Below are 21,923 nucleotides of genomic sequence, written 5' to 3'. Positions count from 1 at the left end.
CTGCCGGAACTAGGAATACATGGTGGCTGAATCTCAGCCCTCTAGGTTGAACAGAACCGGAGTTATGGGTTCCAGGTTTCTGCTCACTCTGACTTAGCCGTTTTTTACTCGCGGTTTTAACCTCCACCAATAGAGTCTATGTTGCGACCCTTATAACGAGCACGACCCTTTACCGGGGTCATTAACTCTCGGACCTGGTTGGGGGTCAAGTGAGGGGGTTCCTAGTGTCTAGGGGTAAAAATAACTTTATTCCTGGGTGCCCTAGAACCTAAGATTCCCACGTCAATTGAATTTGAACTTGACCGGGGAGTGATCAAAGCTCTCTTCAAGACAATGTTTCCGCTCTTGCGGTCTGCAGTTTGGATGGCTGCCAACCTGTTCCTGGAGGTCGGCTCGTGGAATCCCCATTGAAATGAATGGCTCCATTGACTTACAATGGGGAACCGCCACTCATCTTCTCGGGCGCCACCTGCAGGTCTTCTACGATATCAGGCCCAAATCGCCGGAATCTCCATAGGGTTATATGGAGCCCCAATGGCGACCTATGGATAAATTGCAAAATGGAGCCTGCAAAGGCGGGAAAAGGGACAAAGGGCCATAAACACCAAATTAACATTAACCCTTTCCCTCCCTCCTGGAGCCCAGTGTATGTGGTTGTTGCATACACTGCAAAGGTACAAACTCCCATAATTGTACCAACGTACACATCTAGCAAATAAAACAGTTTGCCATGAGGCAGGGGCATAAAAATACATTAATTCCCTCTAAATGTGGGAATAGGATAACCAAGGGACATACCTTTTGGTTATGAAGCAGGGGCACATATGTATTATACGTAAATTTCTGGTTAACCCCTCACTTCCCAGACGGTGGAAGGGGGTGCCTAATGGGGATGACCCCTTTATTACACGCTTGGCACCCCTCCCCCGTCACACCTCCCCTGCTCAATGGGTGCCTTGTGGCCCAGCTGCCCACCCTGGTCTACACTAGTCATGGTAATTAATTATATATGTTAACTTATTTATTATTTGGTTAGGAGAAAGAATGACGTTTCATTTACATCACATCACATCTTCAATAAAGTGCAAATAAACTTAAGGAGCATCAACATGCAATAATTGTTGCAACATACAGTACATAATCCATCTAGCTACATAAAGCTTAGGATATTATATATGACAATGTCAATTTATACACAAGGTTCACAAATTCGTATCATCTTTATGAATTAATAACACCTCTGTTATATACAGAATCTTAACAATATTAGAGAGCTATTACTACAGTCTAATCGCATAATAAATAAGTTAACATATATAATTAATTACCATGACTAGTGTAGATCACTTAATTAATATAGTACTTATACACATATAATTATAAACAATATTTTATTACTCAAACATTGTCTCATCCTATATTTGGAATCCAAATATCTTCAGTGATAAGCTGCACTTAGTATAATTATCCCTACGCTGTCGCTATAATTAAAATAATTATTGTAATCCCCTAAAACAATTACTGTTATTTCCTGGTATAACTTTAAGCACCTTGCATATTGTAAAATGCTAATAGATAATAGGTTACTGTGATAACCGATATATAGAGCACTGTCTTCATTAACTGACCCATTATTAATTAATTATTGAGTCCTAGTTCTCTGGTTTCACCATTTATTATATTAACATATTCTAATTATATGTATAAATATACAATTTCTCATTGATCAAGAAATATACCTATAGTCTATTTTTATCTCCTGTAATGACGTTTCATGATGTACAAATATGTATTATATACAGGCATTCCCTGCTTTAAGTACACTCACTTTAAGTACACTCGCGAGTAAGTACATATCGCCCAATAGGCAAACGGCAGCTCACGCATGCGCCTGTCATCACATCCTGAACAGCAATACCGGCTCCCTACCTGTACCCGAAGCTGGGCGCAAGCGGGGAGACTATAGAGCCTGTTACAAATGCGTTATTTACATTAGTTATGCATGTATATAACGAATGCAGGACAGTACATGCATCGATAAGTGGGAAAATGTAGTGCTTCACTTTAAGTACATTTTCGCTTTACATAGATGCTCCGGTCCCATTGCGTACGTTAATGTGGGGTATGCCTGTATTCTAATAATGTGATCGCTTTGTAATCTACTCTATTTTACTAATTAGTACAGCTGTGCCTAATAATATTGCACATAGCGTGATGGGCATTGGTCTAATTTTAGATAATTGTATTATTGGATTGAATAGGGTATATATATGCACCTTTTACCCCAAGCATCCACAGTCCTGACGAAGCCGAATGCAGCCTACCAAGACTGGGCGAAACGCGTAGAGTGGTGCTTTTTCGACTAGTGGACGACCCGTAGTTTCTCAAACCTCAGAGCCGTGACGTCAGACGCACAGAAGGACGCACAGAGAGGAGCAGCAATCTCACACTGCAGGCGAAGGAGACTTGGAGTATCCAGGGGAGGCGATGAGAGCTGCGGTGAACCCACTACACACATATATTGTGACAAACAATTGTTTTAATTTTGCACATTGTAAGTGCGCATTTTTATACCTGTTTTTTATAAAGTATATTTTCTACCTGATCACGCTATGTAGTGCCCTTTCCCCTTTTTTATATACAATACCATCCCACTAATGTGACGAGCCTGGAGGGAGATCCACACACCACGTTTACCCATGGGTAGCAGCCCTATCTGCAACACGCATTTTTACCTCTGACATCTTGTGAGTAGGCATACCATCAGAGCCAAGATTACACCCTAATACTGTACTTACCTCATTGTCAATACATCTACACTTACATTTTGTACTGTTTTCTTCTTGTTTGTTCCCATATATGCTCCTCCTGGATTGTATGAGATCTATCACACTTCTTGGAACCCGTGAAACAGGTCCCACCAGAGGGTTTGAGCAGGGTGATTTATTATTTATTTGCCTTTATTTTAAGTTTATTAATTGGCACATTGCACACTGCACTTATTATTAGTTGCACTGATTATTATTGTTCACATTTGGAGTTGTTTGCACCTATTTGTCACTATTATTCACAAATCAGTGGTGGTGAGCATTGGATAACACATTTAGGCATCGGATAACACATTCCGGCGTCGGAAATTGGCCCATAGGGTTGCATTGTAAAGCGTTGGATATGCCATCTGTTGTAAAGTGAAACGTTGGATAGAGAGGACTACCTCTCTCTCTCTCCTCTCCTCTCTCTCCTCTCTCCTCTCCTCTCTCTCTCCTCTCTCTCTCTCTCTCTCTCTCTCTCTCTCTCTCTCTCTCTCTCTCTCTCTCTCTCTCTCCTCTCTCTCTCTCTCTCTCTCCTCATCTCTCTCTCTCTCTCTCTCTCTCTCTCTCTCTCTCTCTCTCTCACTCTCTCTCTCTCTCTCTCTCTCTCTCTCTCTCTCTCTCTCTCTCTCTCTCTCTCTCTCTCTCTCTATATATATATATATATATATATATATATACTGAGTGCTCATTTGCATGTCATTTCCCAGAATCCCTTGCTGCAGTGGAAGTGCTGTATGCTGGGTGACAATGGGGAAAGACAGGGTTGCAGACCTGTCTAAGACATGCAAATGAACATACAGTAATATTTACAGTTGCTTTATGCTTTACTGTGGAGGGTTTTTGTCACTTTTTTTACCCACCATAACCTTAATGACAGTGGTGATTACCTAGTCTAGTCTCAAACCTGCTAGCCATTAAGACCAGCCTCACACTGATGATACCCATCAAGGTTGAAACATGTATGTGAGTAGGTCTAATGGCTTTGCATCTCATCCCAGCCTCTGTTTAAAAGCTGTGTTTAAAACAGCATGCATTGGCTTGAGGATTGGCTTGTGTAATACGAGCTTGAGACAAAAGGTGGCACTGAGTGCTCATTTGCATGTCATTTCCCAGAATCCCTTGCTGCAGTGGAAGTGCTGTATGCTGGGTGACAATGGGGAAAGACAGGGTTGCAGACCTGTCTAAGACATGCAAATGAACATACAGTAATATTTACAGTTGCTATATATATATATATATACACACACACACATACAAAATCAAGGACAGCCCTCAGGTAAGTCCGGTGAAAGAGTTTTGTACTGAAACAAAATGACACTGGAAATAAATGTTTCGGTCCCACAAATGGGACATTTCTCAAGGTGGTGCAGCGAGTGAAAGACAGTGTAACACTTAAATACCCTACATGACAGGTGTGGCTAATGGCTCTTAATTGCAACCAATTATGTCATTAATTAAATGATTGATTGAACCTGGCAAAAGCCCACCAACCTCTGTTTCTGCAGACATTTTGGAATGCGTGTCTAGCCTCCTAGATTCCGGTATGCAGATGATCCTGCTTCTGACATATAAGCTGCTTCTGAAGAGCCTGAAACAGTAATTCAGCTGCAGGAAATGATCTAGACATCGCTGTGAGCAGGAACACGCTGAAAACAACATATTAAGACACCCAAATTGTGCTAAAAAAATTGTGGTGAAAGTACATAAATACTGTATATACACAATGATTATGTAGCTGAACTCCAATAAAGTATTGGTCACTGAATAAAGTAATAGTCAATGATATACAAAAATGCAGATATCTTAGACAGCATTTCTTGGCTCCCAGTCATATTATGGCAAGTTGCCACAATCAATGTCCAGCTGTGATGCTAATAAAGAGATATAAACAATGAGATCACAGATTAGTACACACAGTCATATAATAATCTCAAATAAACTACCAAAGCCATTGTTCACCTGTACAGCCTGTGGAGTGATATGCCGCGTTGTTCTGAAAGAAGCACATTGCAAAGTTACAAATCATACAATAAATAGTCATACTTTATAAATGCGTGATGTATCAAACTAAAGGTGACCATAAAGCCTAGGATGCAACTGGCCAATAAAATGTCAACTTATGGCCCCACAAAGAGGCATCTATTACTTCAGATTGACATGATCCCTGTATACTACAAGATTCAATCATTTAATTAATTAGATAATTGGTTGCAATTAAGAGCCATTAGCCACACATTAGCCACACCTGACATGTAGGGTATTTATGTTACACTGTCTTTCACTCACTGTACCACCTTGAGAAAGGTCCCATTTGTGGGACCGAAACATCGGTTTCAGTGTCATTTTCAGTTTCAATACAAATCTCTTTCACCTGACTTACCTGAGTGCTGTCCCTGATTTCGCTTAAAAAAGATAATGTATGTTTATCAATCATTTATGGAACAAGCACCTACCTGTATGGATTTACCAGTTGAGTGCCAGCTAACACTTGTGTTTTATATATATGTAGCCCTGTTTCCCCCACCCCTAAGTGAGATCTGGGGGTAGGATGTAAATAGCTACTGGTACTGCCCTTTTACCTGTTGGCTCGCAGGAGTCTAAGCCTTCGCCGTTGGGTGCCTGGGGTGAATTACTCTTTCCACTTACTATGTGGTGCAGCACCTCCACCTGTGAGGGATCATGGCAGAGTGGAAGAAGCCCCTCACAGGACACTCTTATAATGAACACATTAGTAAAAATAGAAAGGGATTTACTGGTAGCATAACTATGTGTAACACATCACATAACACTCTATATGGATCACTAATAATACAACTATCCATTCAGAGCTCGCAGGGCCATATCCCCACCTTGTGCCCAATACTGTGTATCTCACACAGTCCTCAAGAGTCCCACAATACCCCAAGGGTGTGACTGGTGTTAAAGTTGGTGCATTTGATGACTGTACCTGCCGGGGCTCCTGCACCTAGGTACAGCAGAACAACAGAAGATGACCCATCTGTGTCCAGCGCCGAAGTCTCCGCGATGGCGTCCTCCTTACAACGGAATGATCTCAACACACAGATAGTCCCTTTTTCTGTAGTGAGACAGGTTTGGTCCCAGACCTTATTTGCCAGGCCACATCGCACACAGTTGTGTTCCTGACTATACTGTCCTGCTAAGGGGATCCGTTCCCTATCTAGGGCATGTCCCTGTAGCAGCCACCAACTATCAATGACTGCGGCCTATCTTGGGCCTAGGGGGTCTCTGGCCTAGTGCTGGGGCCACTTGCTCCCTGCACCTACACAACCTCCCCTATCTGTGTCCCAGCTCCTACTCACACTCGTGCTCCACTGTCAGCTTCCTGACTCCAGTGCGCAGCAATGTATCCCCTTTGCAGCAGGAGAATCTGTAAGCGTATTGGCTGTAATGCACCAGGTGATATGGGTGAAATGGCAGTCCCCAGAGGCTTCTGGGTAATGTAGTTCCTTTAGAGCTTTAGATCTCCAATGCGCATGCACGATCCTGTAATGGCCGCCGCTACTCTTCTCTGTGCATGTGCGACTGTATAATGGCCGTCACATCGTGCGATCTCCTGCACAGGCTTCTGCGCATGAGCGAATGGTCGTGCCAACCCCAACATGGCCGCCGGATCACCTCTGTTCCTGCGCAGACACATTAAACATGGCGGCATCCTGCCGCAGCTGCCTCCGGGAGTCCCCGGTGATGCGGTTGTCCCTGCAGCGCCTCCGTAAAATTGGAGGTAAGGGAGAAGAAAACCGGGAGTCAGGGGGACCGGAGGGACCCTGGTTACATATATATTTACAATTTTCCATAAAATGGGAAGCCTACATTTGGAGCAGTATTGTTGTTGTAAAGAAAGTGTCAGAATGTTCTTATGTTGCCAGGTCTCCCTATGGGTTCCTCTGCCCTCCCCTTACCACTGCAGCCGGCAGGTTGTGCACGGGTACCTCTGGTGCGTGCGGAAGCTTAGGCAGGCTGTTTGGAGCTTAGGCAGGGTGACCGAGTTGCCGGCGGCTCCCGTAGCAGGGCACCGCCATATTGAAATTGATTGCGCATGCGCAAGACTCGCACATGCGCAGAAGGACCCCACAAGTGGCCGCCTTTAGGTAGAGGGGCTCCACGGGGACTACAAGTCTCATCAGGCATAGGGGCAGCAAACCAGGTGATGCCACACAGCCAATAGGGCTGCAGATTTTCTCTGCACCACAGAAGATACATTTTGCGCGCTGGGACACCTAGTCAGTTGGAGAGAGACCTTTGTGTCCAGAGAGCAGTTCTCCCCTGGGCTATGCCAGAGCTTTTCCCTTACGCCCCAGCTAGGCCCCAACTCACTGTAGCTTGTGGCTGCTATAGGGAAAGCCCATAGTTAGGGACCTTTCCCAATAGCTGCATATAGTCAGGTACAGCACCGGTGAGACATCACGGGGTGACTGCGGCCTGTGGTCTGGGACCAGATCTGTTACGCAGTAAAGACGGTAAGGTGATGTTATCCATGCCGGAATTCATCCCACGCGGAGGCGGATGCCATCGCGGACAAGAACGTTGGATCAGACGGATCCTCCTTGTTATTCTGCAATACCCGGGTTCTGGAGCCCCGGGCAGGATCTAAACCAATTGCACTAACACTCCACGGGATAGAACTATCTCCAACACTTCGGGTGGGCCTTGACATTGGGAAAGGGGCATCAGAGAATTGGTGCCTGGCACCCAATGTACTTTGGGGACACTCACTGTTGGTATCAGGTTGGGGTCTATTTTACTGTGTGGTATAGGGTCTAAATAGTATTGTGTTCAGTAAAGGTTGCTAGCATATATTTGTGTGCGTGTATCATTAGTATTGTTCCTGTAAGGGTCCATCCCTCCAAGTCAGAATCCCTTACAGGTAGAGGTGCTGTCACCATACGACTCAGGTACACCCCAGGCTCCCAGCGGCAGAGGTTCAGGTCTTCTGTGAGCCACAGATAACGCACCACACACATCGTAGTCGCGATATCCTCCATAGGGTGGGGGAATGTGTGCTACAGTACTTATATGCCTCTGTAATGTCTGTTGTTATTATACAACAAAATGTGCATTTAAATTAGAAATCCAGGGGGGCTAAAAACAATGTATTAAAATTGACTGATTCAAACAGAGATAACATTAGCTACTTCAATTTCAACAATTGTACACCAGTCTTTTTCCACCTCTTCTCTGGAATCGCCACATTTATGGACATTCAATTCATTTGTTAAGACAGATCAAGGTGCCTAATTTACCTACAAATAGGCCATTTACTAGTTTAAGGTTGTAATAGTATATCTAGTTTTACACTAAAATATTTACATTGAAAATTGTTGGTCTATTTTTATTGGTTGAGAATGGGTCAATTTTTACCTACTGCATATTCTCATGTCATAATCCACTACCAATAATTTACATTTTATTATCCAAGTGTTAACAATTAAAGTCCATTCAATTAACACATTTCTCTTTCATCTTTCTAAACCCTGCAGTTTTACAATCAGAGGATATTGAAATTATATACATTACATTCTTGATGTAACAGACATGGGACTAACGCAAGCAAAATTACTTTTGAATGTCCCTAGGTATCTAATTTGATTATGTTTTTCAGTATCTTACTGTATACTTAATTAAAATCAAAGGCAATGTTGCTATAGTAAGGGAAAATGCAAATATAATGTTTAAGAACCAGCTTCTGCTTGCTCCCAAATGCTTTAGCTATACTTCTAACGGCATTGTGTAATCACTGCTGCACAATTCTGTTTATGCTCCAACCTTTTAGGAAGAACTTCACACGTTGGGCTCTTTTTAAACCAGACCAAGATCCTGCAAATCTAGATTCAACTCTCGGATCATTTGATCTCAGATTCAACGTTTTTCATTCAGAATCTGGTTTCTTCCAATGCTATGTTTTTTTTTGTAAAGAGTCCATTTGTACTAGTTAAAATAAGTTTTCTTTGGCGAGAGGATTTTCAGCAGATGAGTAGGGGAAGATAAGCTCCCCTGTTTGAAGTTTAACACTCACAAGAGATCAGTCATGCGCTCAGGACCCTGCAGCTGTAATCTCATGCTGCACAGCATGGAAAATAAAATGAAATTCCTATCCTCGTTTCATTTACCATAGCCTTCCAAAAAATCTTTTTCTAAGGAAACATATTTTATGTAGATACCAACTCTACTTCAAATAATGCTAACAAGAGAATAATAAATCTATGGATAACAAAATGAGGATGGTTTCAAAGTCATTCAATATATCACAAAAGTTTAAATTGTAAAACACAATTTTCTTGCTACACTTAGAATATTTGTATATGTTTATTTCTTTTGATTGTAACACCCCTATAAACACTGTGATGGTAGGGGGTAACCAGGCTATACAATAAAGGTTAAGCCCACCTGGTTACCCCTGAAACTGTGGGGTCCGTGGCAGCTACATAGCACCATAAGCCAGGGGCCATGCAAAATAAGATGCAAAAGATAGTGTCCCCTGCTTTTTCACTTTCATGTTGCCTTTGCCCCAGACTCATTAAACTTTCTGTGTGTAAGTTTTAGGTGGGATATTTGGGTAAAAATGCAGTTGTTCTGTTTGCAGGAGTTTGGGAGCCAAAGATAACAGTAGTCCCCTAATTGTCCCCGACGTGCAGGCATGATTTGCCGGTACGTGGGTTCAATTACACCAGGGGTGCCCTGTGTCCCCCAGATTCCTAGTTTTCGAGCCCAGATATCCCAGTCCTACGTCTCGCATAGATATGGGACTCCCCAAGTTAACAAGTTATCACCAGATGTTTTGAGCATATTTTACCTTTACGTTAACATATCTTCACCAGTGGTTTTGAGCATCTTTTACCTTTACGTTTACTAAGTTCACAGTTAAATCACTTTGGTCCACTTATACTTGTATGTTGTGTGAAAGCACATTCTAATTGCACTGTGTGAGGGTTAAATGCTTTCTCCCCAAGTTATAACATGTTTTCAAATATGTTTTATCATGTTTGGTGCATTTACAATAAATGTCTATTCAGTCAGCCTAGGCATCCATACAGGTGCCGGGAAGTCTGAATAGAAATCGTAGTTCAAAGAGGAGACAGGATGTTGAGAGGTGCCGGATGCTAAGTGGCCGGGACAGGGCGGAGTACTGGGTCCAGAGAACAGAGACCCCCTGCGGGGAGGCCAATCTAATCTGCCAGACTCAGTGGAGCCTGCCAGTAGGTGGCAATGGGTTGACTGGGAGAAGCGGCAGAATGTCGGCATGTTTCTCATTGGTCAATTTATATATCCCGCCCACAGAGCATCCCGAGCCGACTTGGCACGCCCCTCCTCTGACATCTTCCAAAGGACGAGCCCCTATTTTGATTGGCTGACAGGGAGGAATTTCCGCTCTCTGATTGCTCTCACCTCCTATTTCCATGCTGAACATAGAACAGTGGAAGGTATGTAAGGAGAAGCCCCAGTCAGAGAACCAGACGATCCTGTGACTTGGGCCAGTGATGCAAAGGCGGGCTTTTCAAAGTTGCTCTGTTACGAATAGCAGAGAAACCGTCTTCCTTTTTGGAGCTAAGAAAGGCTGCCTAGCTGAGGCTAAGTCAGACACAAGGTCCAAGTTCTAATTTTAGAATGTAGCGGTCGTGGCTAGGGATTTTAGTCGAAAAGAGGACCAGGAAGCCCGGGTGGATATCCCACTCAGGGTAAACCTTCCGAAGCAGGCACCCTGCACCTATTCAAAACTAGGTTTCACCCACAGAAACCCCAGTAAGTGTGTATTTCTTCTGTATTTTGTGAATTCATTGTGTGTATGCAATTTTACCTGAATAAACTCCATTTTATTCCACTTCTGTGTTTTGCCTAGTGAATGCACCTGGTATAAACAAAAGAAAAACTGGCACACAGCCAAGAATGGGTCCCAAATGAACATATAAAAAATCTTCTTTATTAAGCCATCTTAAAAAAATGGAGGTGAACACCCTCCTATGCGTTTCGTGTAAAACACTTTATCAAGGTGCGCCAGTTTTTCTTTTGTTTGTTCCTGAAGATTCATCTTATCTCACTCTACTTGGCTGCACGCCTATCAGGATTTTGGACAGGGGCATCGGTGAGTATCATTTATTATTCTCTTCAAATAGTTATAGTGAGTCCAGGATCCATCCCAATGAGGGTTTGACTGGGTTTCATAGCCCTTATCTTACCCTTCAGGGACAATTGGTCTGTCTGGGGACTTTACTACAAGCATCAATCAGAATATCCCCCTGTCCTATCCTGTTTAATTGTATATTACATATACCATCATATGGAAAGGATCCAGCGTTGGCACGCCTTTGTCACTTTAACCTCCGGCTCCTGGTATAAAAGTGTTAAAAGTCCTGGTCTCCCGTGACAAACATACATAATTATAATGATGGGATGCCCTCCGTCCAATTACTATGAACTAAGTTAAGGCCTGAGTAAAGCCTACAACAGTGGCTTGTATGATTTTGAGAGCTGTAAAGAGCAGGCAACATAAATGGTACAAGAATGGAGCGGGTAGTGGGAATAAGGATAAGAAGTCTGGATTGCAGAGAGCCTTACAGGGCATGCATTGGCTATCGCACAAGCAGTTAAGGAAGAGGGAGAAGCTGTCACCCCTTTTAAGTACCTGCAAGCACTAGAGAGTACATTTGCGGCGACAGAGAACAGGGAAGACCTCTACGTCCAGTTTAAGGGAATGTATAAACAAGAGGGTGAGAAATTGTCGGAATCCCTATGGAGGCTAGGTTGTCCTCCAGAGTTTCGTACAAAAAAATGATTTATCGGTAGATAAAGTTCATCGTACTCTAATAGATTAGTTAATATGAGGGGTCCCTACTGGGGATGTTATGACTTTGACTACGGATAGAAATCAGGGATGAAGAAGAATAGATAGCCCTGCTACCAGTAGGGTGTAAGATTGAACAAGAGTGTTCAGTTAGCAGTCGATGGGGGTCGGGAAATAGCGCCGCTAAGGCGTGGCCGGTGGAGGAAGACCCGTCCCTAGCATGCATGCTTGAAAGGGCGAGCTAGGCACGGATCCAGTTTGACAGTGGGAGAGCCCTGCTCAGTCTGATTGGTGGAAAAGGCCCCGGTAGACCACCAGATGAGATACCCCCTAGGGGGAATGAACTGAAGGGGTCCCTGTTTACCAGACACTAACCCAGACATACGCAAAGCTGTAGAAAGAAATTGAATCTGTAACACGTGGTCAAGAGGTTCATTCAATCTGAGACCAATCAGGGGAAAAAATGCTCTCGGTGAAAGAGCAAACTGGGCCCCATGTAGAGAAGGGTTCTGCAAAGGAAATGCTATCAGTGAAAGAGCAAACTGGGCCCCACGTAGAGAAGGGTTCTGCAAAGGTTATGTCGGCCAAGAGACCGGATTGTTCACACACATGCCCAATGGCCTTCTAGGTCTTTCTGCTAGGGTAGAAGCTCATATCAAAGGAGTAAGATGCAATGTCCTTCTAGATAGTGTCACAAGTGCTTCAAACCATTGAACGACAAACATCTGCCATTGCAGCCATTAGATGGACTTCTCATGTGGGGCCTCAGTGATACCAGTTACTATTAACTAGGGTATGTGATAGTGGAGTTAAATTTCCTGAAGAAAGTCACAGGTGTGTTGGGACCATTGACTGTGGTTGCATTCATATGTCCGTAGGTCTGAAGTAAGGATGGGAAATGGGCTGTAATTGGAATGAATGCAAATATCTTTGGCCAACTCATCAGATGGTGTTAGATGGTTGGTGAGGATTATTATGGTAGGACCATTCATCCTTTATGCTTCAAATCCTACCGATAAGTGGAGAAGAGAGTACCCCGGATGAAGATCCGATACATGAGATCTGATGGACTGGACCTTGCCCTGTAAAAGTGTCACAAATAGTATCTATCTAATAGTAGGAATAGTGACCATCCATAAAGAAGTAGACAGCCCCAAGGTGATGATAGATAGTCCCTCTCACAGAGGATTGTAAATGAAGTGTAGGGTGATGTTAGTGTCTGCTGGAAGCTAGAATGACTAACAGTCAAAGTAAGGAACTAAACCACACATGATTTGTTGGTTAGAAGAGATACAGTGATGACAAACCTGTAAAATGCTGAAGTAGTAGGTCAAGCCGAGCAGAGGAAGACAATCCTGGGAGATTGATTTCGGATATGTTTGACTTTGGGGACAGTGTGGCCCCAGAGGAGTGGAAGCAGCTCCAGAGGGATAATATGGCCAAAAGACTTTAAGTATTCTCTACCCATGAGTGGGACGAGTAAAGGGAATGGATCACTGCAAAAGGTCTACATGATACCCATCCATTTAGAGAGAGGTAACGGAAACTGGCCCCAGACGATGTTAAAGATGCGAGGTGTCATTTGCAGGAATAATATCAGAGTTAAGAAACAGTTATGCTATCCCAATTGTGGTTGCCCAAAAGAAGAGTAAAGCAGTGCGGATGTGTATACAGTAGATTACTTATGTTGAATAAATGAACCATGCTGGAACAGTATACTATGCCCTGAATAGAAGATGCGTTGGACTGCCTTAGTATGTGTCACGGACGTGCTCGCCACAAACCTGGACGGATTGCGGGGCTGAGGTAGGGTTACATAATCACCGACCTTTGGCCTCGAAGCCGGATCCGGAGTGCCAAGTCCATGGACAAACAAGCTGGGTCCAGACTGGAGAAGGTAGCGTAGTCTGAGGACAAGCCAGGGTCAGGATCGGAGAAGGCAGCATCGTCGTGAATCAGGCAGGAGTTCGGCAACGGGTAGACGGGTGCTCTGTGCTTCAGCGTAGGAGCGAGAGCGGCCTCTGCGCGAGGAGCGGGCATGGCCCATGACGCCGGTCTCTGTAGGGGGAGACAGCAGGCTGGCTGAAGAATACCGCAGGGCAGCACCAGGGAAAAACCAGCGCTTCAGCACACGAGTCCGAAGTAGGCCTCTGCAAAAGGGATAGTGCAACATGCCTCAGTAAACAGGTACACAGACTCTGCGTGGAGAGTAGCAGCAGGTCACAGGAAACAGGAACTAATGCATAGAACTAGGAACAGGAACATGGCAACCAGGGGGCTTGTGGCAGAACACTGTAACATCCAGAGTAGGATTATGCTCGGCACTGAATTAGTTCCAGAGCCCAGCATATAAAGGGCGGCGAGCCAATCACAGGAGGGAGGTGAGTGAGCATTCATTCAATGACAGAGCACAGGACTTAAGCTGCAGTGAGATGCAGCACATGTGCCACTGATTGCCAGAGGGAGACTTTGAAAACTGCAAAGGTCTGCAAGGCTAGAATCAAAGCCAGAAGCGGATTCCTTACAGTATGAGTAAGTGGTTCTCAGTCCTCGATCTTCGAAGTGGCTACTAACAGATTCCAATGTATGAGAATGACAAGGACAAGATAGCCATCATATCTCCCGTGGGGCTCTAAAAATTCAAACGTATGCCCTAATGAGTTTTCAGAGCCCCTGCCACTTTTCAGAAGTTAATGGCGCAAGTTGTGGGCGATATGAACCTACTAGAAGTACTAATGTACTAGCACCTTAGAGGAAAATGAAGCTGGTTGGTAAGAATGTGGAACCTGCTGAGTGAGTGTAAATTGAAACTGTCTCTCGACAAATGCCAGTTTTTCAGGGCTTCAGTTACCTATGTGGGACATATCTCCAGAAAAGGGGTAGCCACTGACCACTCAAAGCTGCAAGTTGCCCCTATTGACCCAGGCCATAGCAGTGGCCAGAAATTAGGTTTAGGGTTTTCTGGGTACTAACAAAGATTTGTGGTTAACTTCTCCACCATACAGTAGTACAGCCTTTTACACAGCTAGCAAAGGGCTATCCCCCATCTTGTGGATGTAGTTTGACCCTGAGCACTAATGGTCAGTACTATTTCAAAACTACAGAGCTGTTTGAAGCCAGGTGAACTACGAAATGCAAGGAAAGATTCCAAAAACTCAAGACCCACCTCACCAATGCTCCAGTGCTGACTTTTGCTGACCCCAAGGCACTAAACAGTATGTATTGCATGTAGATGACAGTCTGGAAGGACTGGGAGTGGTGCTGTACCACAACAGCCCACTTACAGATGTAGCCAGACTTACTGTTGTTGTGGCCGCAGAAAAAATGCCCAATCGTGGCTCAAACATGTTCCGATTGTAACCCCTTATGGCCACAAGGACAGTAAGACTTTCTGCCTCAAAGGGATCACACTGCATTGGTCCATGATTTTAAATGAGACTCTGCAGCATTAATTCATCGCTTGATGGGCAATCAACTCATGAGAGAAATACCGTACTCACCTTTCAGATGAGCAGCGCACTCTCGCTTTTTATTATTATTTTTGTACATAGGTTTGAAGCAGGGGGTCTTCAGAGCTGAACCCCATTAATATCAGGTCTGGGGATCCCCAGCCTCCAAAGATTCAGACGTCCATAGTGGATGCCAGTATCTCCTGCAAGTTTAAATCTCCCGCGTTATGACCCACTTGACCGAGACATTAAAACAACACCAAGATACCGGCACCCCTTATGGAGCGATATGGGGGAACCTCGCTCAAACTTGACAAATAATGTAGAGATACTGTGTGCTACCTGGGAGATGCTTTGGGCAGCAAAATGTACACAGGGGTACTGAGAAAAAAGAAATCCCTTATCGGTGCACTGCAGTAATGGTATAATGAATTGATTAAAATAGACAAACGTATTAGTTATAATATTTAAATAAGGCATCCAAATGTAATTAAAATACAAAGAATAAATTAATAAGTGTTGTCTCAATTATAACACAATACTTACTCGCGACCGGATTAGTGCCGGATGGCTGTAACTGTTGCATACTGCAATGTTGCTGCAAGTGTTGTATCATGTGGGACCAGACTATGTGAGATCAGGAGATCAAAGTGCAGCCGGTATGTGAGAGCCCGACGCACATTTAGAGAGGTTAATTTCTACCTGCAACACATGGCAGTACTTACACCACAGCCTATGTTAAATGAACAGACTTAAAGTTACCATTAGGTCTCATTAAGAACAACTGTTAGGCTAAGGCCCCGCTGCATGCGCCCGCACGGCCGCCTTGCTTGACGGCGGAGCGTGCAAGTTACTGCACCGTGATTTGCGGTCTGCAGATAACTTTTTTTGGCGTGGGGAGCGTATCCAAAACGGGGCGGGCCAAAACATAGAGCAGGGGCAGCCTGCAAAGTGGGCACCGGAGTAAAATGTGGGGGGGGGGGAAGAGAGAGAGCTATGCACGGATGGGGGGAGAGGGAGATCTATGCATGGCTGCCTAACTCACAGACTTCCCTACCAAGCCGCCTCCCTCCTTTAGCTCCTTCCTCCTCCCCTCCTCATTGGCTGACTCGTGCACCACGTGAAGCATCAGAGCTGCAGAACACAAGCTGCTGGAAGCTCCGGCAGGCTGACGCGTCACAGCACGCAGTCAGCCCTGTCGGAAGGAGGCAGCGGGGACAAGCACACATCAGGTAAGGGGCTGGTGGCCTGCACGCACGTGGCTGCGCGTGCTGCCGATCACAGCCTTATGAGAGTTTGACCCTTAGTCATGAGCAGATAAGCACTGAAGTATTATACTATGGGGGCTATGCACTAAGCAGTGATAAGTCTTTTTAAGAGCGCAAAGTGCTCTTAGAACGTGAAGTTCCGCCGAGCGCTATTCACTAAACCGCGCAAACTGGCACTTTGCGTTCTAAAACTGACTTTTTCTTGAAATTTTTTCAAAGTCCAACTTTGCTCGTACGATCAGCTGTTTGCGCTGAATCCTGCCCTTCTGCGGGATTCACTAAGCAACGCAAACTGATCGTACGTGAAAGTTGCGCTGAATAAAGCTCACCAGCTAAAGGCTGGTGATAAAAAAGCAGGACTAAGAAAAAATTCTTTATTTACATTTTTGCATGCTCAACACCAATACAACAGGCCGGCGGGTGTCCCCGGCTCACCAAGCGGGGGTCCCCGCGGGAGTGCGGGGGTCCCCGCGGGCCTGCGGTAACAATGTTGTGCCTCCAAAAAAAATAAACAATATTAATAACTAAATACACCCCCCTAACACATACAATACAGTAATGGGCAAAATAACTATTATCCACATATGGATAATAATGCATTTGCCCATTGTAAATACATATAACTTTCAATAAATACAGTCAATACATATTACACTTACCTTTTACAGGCACCCACGATGAAGGCCGTCTTCATCCTCATCTTCATCCTGCCCATGGCCCCTCCGAAGCCTTTCACACACTCACTGTGGTGCCATCATACCATTATACTTATATCCCACACTATGGCTATCAAGTGAGCATTCAAGCCTTTTACTGCACATGCATTCTCTTGAAGTTAAACTCTTTCCTGGACTCCAATGCTATATTGCACAATATCACTCAGACATTAGTAGCACCTATCGGGGATTCATTTCCCATATCTACTGTATTTAATAAATAGAATGATGTTTATTGTGGGGATGTGTATTGTTTTTATTGTGGGTACTGGGGGTGGGGGGAGGGGGTATTGGCCCCAAGGGTATGTGGGTAGGCCTCCCGGCTGGGTAGTGGGTGAGGGTGGTTAGGCCTCACGGGGTGGGGGGTTAGTGGGGGAGGGTATGTAGGCCTCCCGAGTGGTGGGTGAGGGTGGGTTAACCCCTTAATGACTGTAGCGGTTAATACCGCTATGGTGATTAAGGGGTTCGGGGACATTACATTGGCTGTTTTTATTCTTGTGTATGTTTTGCAGCACCAGAGGGACATGGGCAGGATGAAGATGAGGATGAAGACAGCCTTCATCGTGGGTGCCTGTAAAAGGTAAGTGTAATATATATTGACTGAATTCATTGTAATTTATATGTATTTAAAATGGGCAAATGCATTATTATCCATATGCATTATTATCCATATTATCCATATTATCCATATCCAGTTTGGGGCATCGGAGGCCAGTGTCACCGCCATCTTTATAGAGCCCACGTCGCGTCTTGGACGCTATAAAGATAGCGGCGACACTGGACTTTGATGCCCCATACCGGGGCCTGTAACTCGGGAAGCAGGGGGTCTCTGAGGCAGAAATCAATGCGGTTCAGCTCAGGGGACCCCCTGCTCCCGCACACTATTATTAAAATGTACATTAATGCAGCTTCATTACCATAGCAGATAGCCGCTACGGTAAGGAATTATTGTTTATTGTTATGTGTGTTTTGACTGTAGTGTAGATGTTTAGGTGGTCTCTCGAGCTGAACCGCATTGGTTTCAGGTCCGAGGACCCCTACTTCAGGAGATACATGCCCCGTTATGGGGTGCCGGTATCCCCTGCAGAATGTAAATATCCCGGTCACGTGATGCGGAAGCTTTAAAGTGCAGGGGATACCGGCACCCCATAACAAGGCCTGTATCTCCTGAAGTAGGGGGTCCTCGGACATGAAACCAATGCGGTTCAGGTCGGGAGACCCCCTACTCATGTACACTACTATTAAAATGTATTTATTTAGTGTACGATCGCCTGTAATAGTCTTGCATGGAGATCGCAAATCTCCATGCAAATGTTACATGCAGCTTTCTTTTCTATCAGCTAGCATACGGGAAGTTTCAGTGCGCTAGCAGGGGGAAAATACATTGCACGCACGATAAGCCAGTTTTGGGCACGTCCAATAGAAAATGGGCTCAGGGCCTTAGTGAATCGCGCCGCTGGCTTAATTTTTATCGGACGTGCTAATTTTTTTCAGCCCAGCGCGAAAGCTCGGAGCTTAGTGCATAGCCCCCTGTATGTTGTGTCAGTTTGTATGATGCACTGGCCTTTCTGTTTGTATATCTTGCCTCGCTCAGTAGCACTGCTTTTTGACACTAATATATATGCTGTATATATATGATGTGAGGGTGGGTTTTGGGGTTCTGGAGCTTGATAGTTTATGCAGCTGTTGTTGCTTGGAGGTGTGGCCCTCCTCCCCATGGTGTAAAGCTCGTCCCGCCCCACTTTCCAATTAGCAGTTTTTATCATGATCATCTGAATCACAGACCCAGTATGGCCTTCCTCCCTCCAGCAGAAAAGAGAGGTACATGAGAATTGTGCCAGGTAGTGTTAGGACCTGCAGATTGGTCATGCCGTGAAGTGCCTGCAGGCTTATAACCTTTTGGCCAAAGGGTTTAACTAAATGACCCTTTTTCATGAGCAGATAAGCACTGAAGTATTGCACTATATGTTGTGTCATTTTGTATGTTGCGCTGACCTTTCTGTTTTTGTTATTATGAGAGTTTGTTTGAAAGGTTTTTTAGACCTAATCTGTTTTAATATATAAGCACAGGAATACAATCAGTGACATAGATATATGATTCAGGCAATCCCTGGCCTCACAGATACATACTTAAATTATTACTGCTGCCCCACTAAGTGGCCTTAGTCTGTAGTTGCAAATTCAGTCAAAGAGCCTTTGATAGAGACATCATCATCAACGATCATGGTCCTCATGCTGTGAAATCCGATAGAAAAATTGCCAGGGATTTTAAATCTCCAAATTTGACAGTGTTGCTATCACGGTATGCAGAAAGCCCCGAATACCAGTGATAGCAACATTTGCAAAAATAGCAAGTAGCCAGTGATGAGATGATTGACACTCTGAAAAGGGCTCACCCGGAGAGTTGATTCTGCTGCAGAGAGAGAGAGCGCCTCTCTGCGCAAATCTCGCCGGAAATAAATTATTTTTAATTTAAATTTTATTACTAGTGTTCATGTGCAGTGGTTCTCCATAGAAGAACAGTGTTGATTTGAGGTCCGGGGACCCCCTGCTTCCCAAGATACAGGCCCTGTTATGGGGTGCCGGTATCTCCTATGAATTGAAATGTCCTGGTCACTTGACAAGGAAAATTTACATGCATAGGAGATACTGGCACCCCATAACGGGGACTGTATCTCAGGAAGAATGGGATCCCCAGAGCTGAAATAAATGCAGTTCTTCTCCGTAGACCCCCTGCTCACGTACACTAGTATTACATTTATATGTGACAGAGTTATTCTTGGGAAAGGATGTGACATCATCCAAAGGGAGTCACATGGTCTGCTACAACCAACCAGATTGGGGATATAGTTCTCACAATCTGATTGGCTGAAATATCATGTGATGGCAGCCATGTTGGATTTTGTGACGTCATGTTAAAGGGAAATGAAGCACAACCATTATTATTGGCTGGCTTCAGTCCCTTTACATGACGTAACATAAAAAAAAATAAAAAAAGGGCACATGGTTTTCACAGCCAATCAAATGGCGTGGGAACCATTTGCCATTTAAGGCCGGGACGTCTCATTTGAGCTCAAGAAGCCGACAGGTCAACATTGTGGATTTAACATGGGGTTATTGGATTAACAGATGAAGACAGACGATAAAGACAGATGATAAAGACAGATAATAAAGAAAATACAGAAATAATCACAGATGAAGAAATAAGAAGATGAGAGAAGATTAAAGATTGAAGAATTTGGTTACCTGTTCTGGATCTTCACAGTGGATGGCGTTGGATTGAGTTTCATGACGTCACGGTACGAAAGATTGCTGATTCCCCAGGATTCGGAAGGGCCAACACTTCTAAAGGTAAGATAAATATTGTATATACTGTATGTACTTTTTATTTTTACAGGTTTTTTTATTGGATTTTTATAAAAAATGTTTTTCACTGCCCATTGACTGCTAATATATTAATCTGTGCAAAACGTGGTATATCAAATTTGGCACTCTAATATAGAATTTAAACACGTGTTAATTTAATATTAATATATAAACCATAAATTAAATAAATAAAGGTGATACAAACAAATCCTTAGAATGCTGCTGTGACCCAGTGCAGGACTGCTCTCTCAATCCCAGGTGAGTATGGCGACGTGGTGATCAAAGGAAAGCGCAAACATGTGGAAATAAAAAATATAAAACTGATGGTGCAGTATTGTGCAGTATTGTGACAAATGAGTACTCTTCTTTAGGTCTGATGGTAATATACTCACAAGTGTGAGAATGATGCTGTGTACATAAAGGTATCTTTAGGTATATCTCTGCAGTGGGGATGAGCTGGCTTGAGCCTTGATGTAGGAATGTATTCCTTAAATGGTTAAACACAGAAAAGCCAACATAGTGCGATCTGGATAAAAACTGGTTAAAAATATAACAATACACTCACATGATGTATGCTATTTAAAAGCATTTAGATACGCAAATGGATCTCGCCACCGGTGTCTTTGAGCTGTATTTCCTTCCCTCTTCTCGGCATGCGTCTCATGACTGCATTCAGCAGGGCGGATGTGACGTCAGCAAGGCTTCTGGAGTTCCGGTTGACGAGATAGCTGTGAATCACCTTCACTCTACGCGTTTCTCCCCTTAGGGTTTCTTCTCCTGAAGATCCATTTGCGGATCTAAATGCTTTTAAATAGCATACATCATGTGAGTGTATTGTTATATTTTTAACCATTCGAATACAGTTTTAATCCAGATCGCACTATGTTGGCTTTTGTGTGTTTAACCATTTAAGGAATAAATTCCTACATCAAGGCTCAAGCCAGCTCATCCCCACTGCAGAGATATACCTAAAGATACCTTTATGTACACAGCATCATTCTCACACTTGTGAGTATATTACCATCAGACCTAAAGAAGAGTACTCTTTTGTCACAATACTGCACAATACTGCACCATCAGTTTTATATTTTTTATTTCCACATGTTTGTGCTTCCCTTTGATCACCACGTCGTCAATATATTAATCTGTGCCTGTCTACGGTACATATGAATACAGTGATAGTCAATGCATTTTGGGCCAAATGCATTTCTTCTATGGACTGTTATATTCTCTATTTCTGTTTATTGTTTAGTTTAAATTGTTTTGAATTGTGATTGCTTGTGTATTTTTTGGGGGACAGATTGATTAGCATTTATATTAAATTATGTATTATGTTGGCTACTGGTTTTCATTTATGTGTTGCCTAGTGGTTGTATTAATTAATTGTGGTGTTGCTTCGTGCTTTTATGTATTAAATATATTGTTTCGCTAGTGGTATGATTTATGTCATTGATTGCCTAGTGGTTTTAATGATTTTATTGAATGCATAGTGGTTTTATTTATTTCATTGATTG

General features: G+C 43.8%; 1 protein-coding gene across 1 annotated transcript in view; it reads left to right on the top strand.

The window, feature by feature from the left end:
• Positions 1-21,381, top strand: part of LOC142492388 (uncharacterized) — a 110,502-nt gene extending 89,121 nt beyond the window's left edge. Inside the window, exon 7 of the mRNA XM_075595031.1 lies at positions 21,323-21,381. Coding sequence (XP_075451146.1) covers positions 21,323-21,381 — 59 coding nt within the window. The remainder of the gene's footprint in view (positions 1-21,322) is intronic.
• Positions 21,382-21,923: the final 542 nt, after the last annotated feature.

The sequence above is a fragment of the Ascaphus truei genome, chromosome 4, assembly GCF_040206685.1.
Source record: "Ascaphus truei isolate aAscTru1 chromosome 4, aAscTru1.hap1, whole genome shotgun sequence".
In the NCBI taxonomy this organism is placed as follows: Eukaryota; Metazoa; Chordata; class Amphibia; order Anura; family Ascaphidae; genus Ascaphus; species Ascaphus truei.
This window is presented reverse-complemented; position numbering and strand designations above follow the sequence as displayed.